This window comes from Triticum aestivum, chromosome 6A (genome assembly GCF_018294505.1).
Source record: "Triticum aestivum cultivar Chinese Spring chromosome 6A, IWGSC CS RefSeq v2.1, whole genome shotgun sequence".
NCBI lineage: Eukaryota > Viridiplantae > Streptophyta > Magnoliopsida > Poales > Poaceae > Triticum > Triticum aestivum.
Window position 1 is genome coordinate 6,660,268 of NC_057809.1, and position 8,526 is coordinate 6,668,793.

The 8,526-nt window shown below is 43.7% G+C and overlaps 1 protein-coding gene across 1 annotated transcript; it reads left to right on the forward strand.

The window, feature by feature from the left end:
• The first annotated feature begins 308 nt into the window (after positions 1 to 308).
• On the forward strand, positions 309 to 7,015 carry LOC780639 (MADS-box protein SOC1). The gene is made up of 6 exons (XM_044551264.1): positions 309 to 733; positions 5,695 to 5,785; positions 5,907 to 5,968; positions 6,115 to 6,214; positions 6,371 to 6,412; positions 6,603 to 7,015. The coding sequence occupies exons 1-6, from the start codon at positions 441 to 443 to the stop codon at positions 6,801 to 6,803; spliced, it is 789 nt and encodes a 262-aa protein (XP_044407199.1). The 5' UTR covers positions 309 to 440; the 3' UTR covers positions 6,804 to 7,015.
• Positions 7,016 to 8,526: the final 1,511 nt, after the last annotated feature.

Sequence of the window (8,526 nt, forward strand, 5' to 3'; positions counted from 1 at the left end):
CCCAAAAATAAAATAAAATAAGATAAAATGATACTACTACGGATTAAGCAAGTCCTACGGTGGCAGCAGTTTCCACTTTCGTGGAACCCAATGGGGTAGTAGGTGGTGGGGAAAAGCAATGGGTGGGGGTGGGGGGGGGGGGGGGGGGGGGGGTGGGAGGGAGAAGAGTCAAGAGTGGCCAATGGGGAATCAATCGGGATGCACATGTGGATGGAGGAGTGGTACGTGGAGGTGCCATCCGGCCCAACCAGGCGTTGCCATTTGTGGGGCCTTCCCCGTCCTCGGAACCTTTCCTTTCTGAGTAACAAAGTCCCCCTCCCCCTTTTGCCTCCCCGGAAAACACATCCATCTCCTCCCTCCCTCCCTCCACCAGATTAAGCCTGCCCGCCCGCCCGCCGCTGTGCTCCTCCGAGATCCTTCCTAGATCCGTCCGTCGATCCATGGCGCCGTCGTCGCCGCCGGCGGCGGCGGTGGCGGCCGAGGGAGACGAGCAGCAGCAGCAGATCGTGGTGGCCGCGGCGGCGGCGGCGGCGGCCAAGAAGGGCGGCGGGAAGAGGGGCCGGCGCGAGATGCGGCGGATCGAGGACGCCACCAGCCGGCAGGTGACCTTCTCCAAGCGCCGGAGCGGGCTGCTCAAGAAGGCCTTCGAGCTGGGCGTCCTCTGCGACGCCGAGGTCGCCCTCATCGTCTTCTCCCCCCGCGGCCGCCTCTACGAGTACGCCTCCGCGCCAGAGTACGTCCGCTCACCCGCTCGCTAACCCTAGCCCTAGATCGGCCCCCTTTCCCCCCCGCCTCCCGCTTGATTTCCGCGTTTAATCCGCCTCTAGATTTAATCGTTTGTCATATCATAATCAAGGGCACTGTCCGTACACATGAAATACACACGAGTTCCACTGTCACTCTCTCTCTCTCAGGAATTTGGTGAGATTTATTCCTTCGAGTTCGATCGTTTAGATGGATGCGGGCAAGGCCAGATCGCCCGATCTTGTCGATAATTAAACCACTGTTATAGGGTTAGGCGAGGAAAAAACCAGGAAATAATTTTGACACACCTTTTCGAGTATATGGTATATACTCAAATAAATTACAGATTCCTTGCTGTTTTTAGCAGTTTTTCCAGACATGTCCACCTCTGCGCATTGTTTGTTTGCTGGAAAAAGTCACTCGTGCTGGCCAGCACAGCCGTGTGCTGATTTTCTTCCCAATCTAGTAATCCATCTTGTTATGACTCCAACAACCATAAAAAATGGGGAAATCTTGAGAAGTCATCCTCAACTATGAACTGTTTGTGAGCACATCAAACAAGCACTGCATCATAGGACTACACAGTTTGTTTCTTAGCACAAAATAATTTCCCCTTGATTATTTTCTTGCTGGCAGTGGAGTAACATGCATGATCCTGGCCTGCTTTTGTTACCTGGACACGTTCGTTCGTACAAGAGCTGGCTCAGCGCCCATGAGTTAAGCTTGGTGTGTGGTACGAACGGACTATATATATCTTGAACTGGCTGCTTCGCTTTAATGCACATATATATAAATGCGCCTGTACTTTGCCTGCGAACCCACCAACTATCATACCGAGATGCAAATGTGTTGCCGCTGACAGGCGCGCGTCAGCGATGTGCATCTGACTTGCATCTGCGGACTGTTCCCCATACTTTACTAGCCAGATAGTACATGAAATACAGTGAACATCTACAGTAGTTTCGGCCCCATTTTTGGGTAAAACTAATTAGCAGCTGTGGGGAATCTACTCTGTCTGCTATTTCTCTTTTGGGATACGCATGTTATGTGTGTGTGGAATGAATGGCCAACATATCTTCTTTCTTTTTGCCTGATGAGAGAGATCCCAGCCCTTAACACTAATAATGGTTTCGTAATAACAACATTGCGAGACTGATTTTGATTGGAACTGAGAAACCTCTAATTGCACGTGATGCTACATTGTTGAATTGTCGTGCATATGGCCAATTTTTTCCACCAGTGACATGTGCATCTTATTGTTAGTGTGGCAGTTCATTTGATATGTTTTTCTTCTTAAAATGCAACAAGGTGCCTTTTCTTTTCGATAGAACTCTCCATGTTAAATCCACTCCCCTTCTGGAATAATTCTCAATATGAAGGCTACTGTTGCTAAAGTAATGTCAGGTTGTTGTTACACTGTCGAAATGTAACTAGAAACCTCAGTATACACCTTATATTTTCAGTGCAACCAGGGCGTACAAGCCTCCAACCTAACATGGTGTATAGGCACATGTTTATGCACCAACGCTCAAAATAAATATATATTCTCCATAAAGGAAAATCATGATCGATCTGGTTTTTTGTGTTGTTTCATTCCTCATACCAGCACAAAAGCTTTTTGTACTAATTCCATCATCCACTCCTATACTTTGTGTTATCAATTGAACTTAGAAAGTTTCTGCATGACATGCTTACTATGGTTGATGAAAAATAATAATACCGAGCATATGTAGGCTATGAACTTTCACGTAGTTGCTCTACATGCTGCAGGATGAACAGGAAATCAATATGTATCTTTTCAGTTCAGTAAGATCCTAATTATCTCTATTTTTTTTAAGTTTGTTAGGATCTTGGCCGTAGGCCACAACTTAGGTGGTGGGCATATAATGCTTACCTCCTACTTGCATCTAGTAGGCAAATATCTAACTAATTGGCCCATTCAGTAGTTCTCCTCTCTCCCCAATAGTTGCAGTTTGGGTCGGATTCTCTCCGTGTGTAGAAAATTCACTCTAGGCCAATTTTAACCGCACATATGGGCTGAATACTAGAGGATATACACCTATTTTCTTATGGACTGGGGTGCGATGGACCAGGTTGGCCCCTCTAAAGCACCGCCACTAGACATAGACTCGTGTTGTAATGGTGTAGGGGCTTGACGTATTACTTCTTACAACTTTCTGTCCCTTTCGCTCTAATCCTCCCACAAATTACCGACCGTGTGACAATTTGGTACTATGCATTCCTCCCCCACAATTTCTACCATCACCAACAAATGCAATACATAAACAAAAAAACACAACAATGCTTTCTTGATAAGTTCAGTCGCCTTGATGGAGTGTGACCTTGTCCTATATTAGGAACACCACGGGAGGGGTTGGACAATTGCAGGCCGTAACGTGCTCCACATAACGCTCTCTCAACCCCGTGGCCAGACGTCGGCCCGAGTCGTAATGCAACTCCTCCAGACTCAACTTAGAGCGTCTCGGGAGCTATAAATAGATCCAAGAGCTCTAGCGCCCTCCCCCTGAGTGTATTCTTATTTTTTTTTGCAAAAAGGATCCATATTTAGTATAAAAGTTCATCAAAAGTGTAAAACACCTCAAACATAATAAAAATTACATTGAGGTCCCTAGATCTCCAAACAACCACTATAGCTGCCAGAAAGAGCCGCTGACGTGTCGCTGTCGCTGCTCCCCTACTGGAGTCTGCTTGACCTTGTTGATGACAACCGGGAAGTCTTCGTGCACGTGCCCGTAAGAACCACCGTCCTGGTGCCACATTCCGTCGTCGTTGTTGAACCATTGAATAGATCTGAAGCACCTGACACCAAATCTCCCCACACGATGATAAACCCTAACCTCACCTCCCCAACGAGGCGATTGAAACCTACGTCGAAGCTCCATCAACTATGTCCGGATGGAAAAACTTGAGGAGGATCAGAGCCCGAAAGAAAAAGTCGAAGAGGAAGCAACGGACCCGGAGCGCCGCACATGCGAGGACAAAATAGTTCTAACCTAAAGGTGAGGTTTTATAGTACTCCCTCCGTTCGGAGATACTTGTCATCAAAATGAATAAAAGGGGATGTATCTAGATATATTTTAGTTCTAGATACATTCCTTTTTGTCCATTTTGATGACAAGTTTTTTCGGACGGAGGGAGTACTCGCCAAGGGATCAAGAGACACAAAGACAACTGGGCAGCTCTGGCTTAGATAAGATGGAGCATCCTCCTGGTAGCCCTAGCCTTGGCAAAGATGATAACTTGCCATTCTTCAGCCACCACTTCTCCTCTTCAACGACATGACGGAATACTGCCCCACAGCTTCTTATATGGAGTTCCCACCTACATTGGCAAGGTTGACTCCCCAACATGTCTTAAACATTGCTCTCTCTTTGCCAAGCAGAGCAACTTTGAAGCTAAGAAGGTGGGGATAGCCCCATTCTATTTGGTGGGTGACACCCAACACAGTACAACAAATACAAGGATGCTTGTGGCCATTCACCATGGCACCAATTCATCAAGTTTGTTAATGGTACCGAATTTGGTTGAATGTGTCTCAGTAACACCGTTGTCAAACTCATCTCCCTCAAGGGCACCAGCATGGTAGTAGTCTGGTTGTCTTCCAGTTCAATGACCTACTTGGCCGGGTGATGTGCCTACCAACTAACCCAACGGGTGGTGATTTACACCACCAACCACCAGGAACCGCTAAAGATCAAAGTGAAGGTAGGGCGCCTGAATTCTCACCTGGGGGCGATGTGTTGGGCACAACCAGCTCTAGAGATGACCGTGGACACAAGCCATTTACCCGGGCCTTATGATGCACACCTTCTGGTCAGATCGAGCAAGAAATAGTGAATCAGTTATGCCCCTCAATATTTCTCCCCTTGCCTGAGGTGTGTAACAACCCCTTAACTAGCTAGAGTGGCACCACAAAGTTCAGTCCCCCCCCCCCTCTCCCCTTCTCCTAGTCTCCTCCCACAAATTAGCCACCATTTGATGTAAACCTAATATTATGCTTGTTATCACATTATATTTATTAGGTTCTTAGGCTTAAATTGCAACCATTAGTCATTTCTTGTATTCAATATCATCTTTTTCTTTTTCGAGGAGTATTTGAAGATTAAACAAAAAGTAGTAGCTTTCATTGATTTATTTGTGTTTGTTAGTAAAATTAGTATTTCTCAGTGCTCACTATTATGTAATTAAAAACCATGCAAAGGAAAAAAATAAGTCCTTGGAAGAGAGTAGTGTGACTAATTTTCGAAAGTACCCACAAATGTTGTAGGCCATTCACATGTAATCATCAAATCTAATTGGTTTCTCAACATTTTCTCTGCATCTTGATTTAATTGTCCTCTTATATATTCCATCTCATGATCTAGAATTTTGTTAAATATATAATATTAATTTAGAGTTTCTAAAGTAGTGTGATGAATGTGATTAATCGATATTAAACACAACATAGGCAACCCTGAGCTGAAAAAAATATACATATGGCTGAAATATCCCTTCCATACACATTAGCATCTAATCCACCAACCCTAAGCTGTGTACTCGAGGAAGTGAATTTCGCGGACATGAGTTAGGTTCCTATTATATTGTAGTGCTTTGCTATTGTTTTCCTTTAGTAACAGGTATATGGCCTAAAAGAGCACTCGCTGCCAAAATTTAGAATTTCATCGAAATATTGGTTGGTACTAAAGTATTTTGTTTCTTGAACTTCGCACTAAGTACAGATAGGTTCTAAAAATTCTGGTTTTAATATTATGACAATTGGATTATATTTTCCAAAAATAATTCTCAAATTCCAATCTTTTCGGTGAGCATTGAAATAATTATTTATTCACAATGTTAAACCTTGACCATTTAATTATACACACAGACGTGCACATATATACAACTTAATTAATTAATTGTTTTTGTTTGTTAACATTTGAAAATTCTCAGTTTGCAGAAAACGATTGATCGCTACCTGAACCACACAAAAGGTACATCTACCAATGAGAAAACTGTTGAGCAACCAGCTGCTGGCGTCCAGGTGCAACTTCCTACCTTTGTACTGTAATACTTACCGCAATTAATCTAGATGCTATATTACATATATTTGGCTCATTATATATGCTGTGTATGTGATGTATCGTATATGTATACGGATGCAGATGTGTAGATCGGAAGCTACGGCCTTGAAGCACAAGATAGACGCAATTGAGGCATACCAGAGGTGATGACAGTGACTTGCCTGCTGAATCATCAACTATTCTTAGTACTTACACATGAAAACAACCAAGAATATATATATGTAATCCAATCGATCCTGGGAAATAAATTACTAAATTTAAATTGTACACAATATGAATGCACATGCAGGAAGCTATCTGGAGAAGGACTGGGGTCCTGTTCGGCCCATGAGCTGCAAGAGCTGGAGCTGCAGCTGGAGAAGAGCCTAAGCTGCATCCGACAAAAGAAGGCAAGCTAGCAGAGCAGAATACGCTAATTCGGCTCCCGTTTTCTTTTATACCTGAATAATTACACAATGTATAACAGCATTTATTTGATCTAGTTTCTCAAAATTCTGGGCTGAATCGCTGATGATAACACCTTTTGTTTCATTTTCAAAGAGCAGCAACAGAAAATGCTGGATAAAATCTTGGAGCTGAAGGAGAAGGTATGCGTCGACATCTGCTGTTAATTAATGCTATTATTGCATTTGAACATTATATATGTGGAGAACTTGTCACCTGTATAGCTAGCTAGCTAGTTAGTTATTAGCAGAATCATAAAAGGGTCTATGAAAATTAGCATGATCAAGATAAGTGCGCACGTGACATGATGGTTATGTATGTGTATTGATACAGGAGAGAAAGCTGTTGACGGAGAACTCGGTGCTCCGCAAGGAGTACAAGGCGCTGCCTCTGCTAGAGCTGGCCACTGCTGCTGCTGCTGAAAGATCGCCTGATGGCGCCGGAGCTGAAGAAGCTGAGGAGGACGAGCGGCGGCGGCATTACATGGAAGTGGAGACTGAGCTGGTCATTGGAAGGCCCGGGTCGTCTAGCTAGCAGCAGTAGAAAATTGATTGATTAAATCTGCTCAATCGATCAGTCGATGAAGATCGATGCAAAAATCGATCAGATATGTTTGTCCATATATAAAATCAGTTTAATTAGGTCGGTGTGAGACTGGAAGATAGCGATGCAAAAAATAATTGACAGGCTGCAGCAAGTGCAGGTCTTATAAAAAAAATTGGTCGCAACATCGATCTGCATGCCAATATATCTATGTGAAAGTTGAGCTGAATCCTCTATGTGTTGGTGGAGAGTTGTTGCGATGCCAATGCTGGATGGATGAGTTTAGTTACACTGGCACTTCGTATATTAGATACTCCTATCTGTGGACCATGCATGCCAGAAACGGTATGTTGGAAAGATGTTAGAAAGTAATTAATGTTGCAAAATGAAGCAGCATACAAAACAGTTTTTGTGGATCTTAGCTTACAAAGCCTCCAGGGCTAGCCCATCTAGTATGTACGTTGATCATTAATTTTGCGGATCATCATCATAGGTGCGTCTAGGTTGACAGCATCGCCTCAAGCACCTTCCTAAATAGGCTGGCCCAGCACAGGAATGAGAGATCGGTCACTCGCTTGCTAGCGTGTTCCCTTTTTGCAGGCGTCAACTACTGCAAAAGCGAAATCTCGCCTACTGCAAGACATCCACCGGCCTCACCTACATCGTTCACCCCTGATGGGCCCGGCCGAATAGTGTGGTTTAGGAAGCTTCTACCTACAGTACCGGCTTTGGGAAGCATCAGATCAGTTTATTCTTTTTCTCATTTTTTTCTGTGTTTTTCTCTACTAGTTTGTATTTGTTTTATTTCCTTTTTTTACTTTTCAAATTTATGTTTGATATTTATTTATTTCAAATTATGTGGGCAAACTTTTTAATTTTTTCATGAACAACTTTTTCAGAATATTAGACACATATTTTTAATCATGCGGACATTTAACTGCCATGATTTTTGTAAGACGCAGTTCACAAACAAAAATCTAAGTTTTTTTGAGAAAAACAAAAATATAAGTTGTTTTTTTGAGGCAAAACAAAAATATAAGTAAGAAACAACTGAAGCCTCTCGCTGGAGGGATAGTTGGATCCCTCGGCCGTATTCTTATAAGCCCATCTCGCGGCAAGGGGCATGCAGAATCCGCTTTGTTTCTGATTTGCTGAATGAAAGTGGTGCTTGGAAGTATAATCTCCTATCTAAATACTTTGTGCAGGCTGACGTAGTGGAAATTCTGAAAATAAGACCGTCACCGAGATTGGAGGAAGATATCTTAGCATGGGGGCCAGGAAGATTGGGAGTGTTCTCTGTTAAAACAACTTAATATTTGGCCTTTGAGGAATCACATCAAGGCAGTGCGGTCCCTCGGAAGACGGAAAGTAGGAGTTGTTGGAAGGATATTTGGTCCTGTGGGGTGCCGCCCACTGTAAGGAATTTTGCTTGGCGGTTAGCAACGGACTCTCTTCCAACCTGGAGGAACAAACATAAAATTGGATTGGAGGTTTCAAGTCTTTGCCATGTGTGTGCTTTAGAGCCGGAGGACAATTTTCATCCGATGCTTAATTGCCCGCTAGCTCGTTAGCTGTACACCGCTATGTCCAAGGTTTGGAGATTACCAGCTCGAGAATATTTTGTGAATACGGGGAAGAAGCGGTTATTTTCCATTGCACAGTTGGATGATATCTCCCGTTGCATGGTTCTGATGGTCTTCTGGAGATGTTGGTT

Bases quoted from the DNA above. Each gene is read 5' to 3' on its own strand.
- LOC780639 (XM_044551264.1), top strand. From the start codon at position 441: ATGGCGCCGTCGTCGCCGCCGGCGGCGGCGGTGGCGGCCGAGGGAGAC. The intron at 5,969-6,114 runs GTGATGACAGTG...ATGCACATGCAG, and splicing joins GCAATTGAGGCATACCAGAG to GAAGCTATCTGGAGAAGGAC. The intron at 6,413-6,602 runs GTATGCGTCGAC...GTATTGATACAG, and splicing joins TCTTGGAGCTGAAGGAGAAG to GAGAGAAAGCTGTTGACGGA.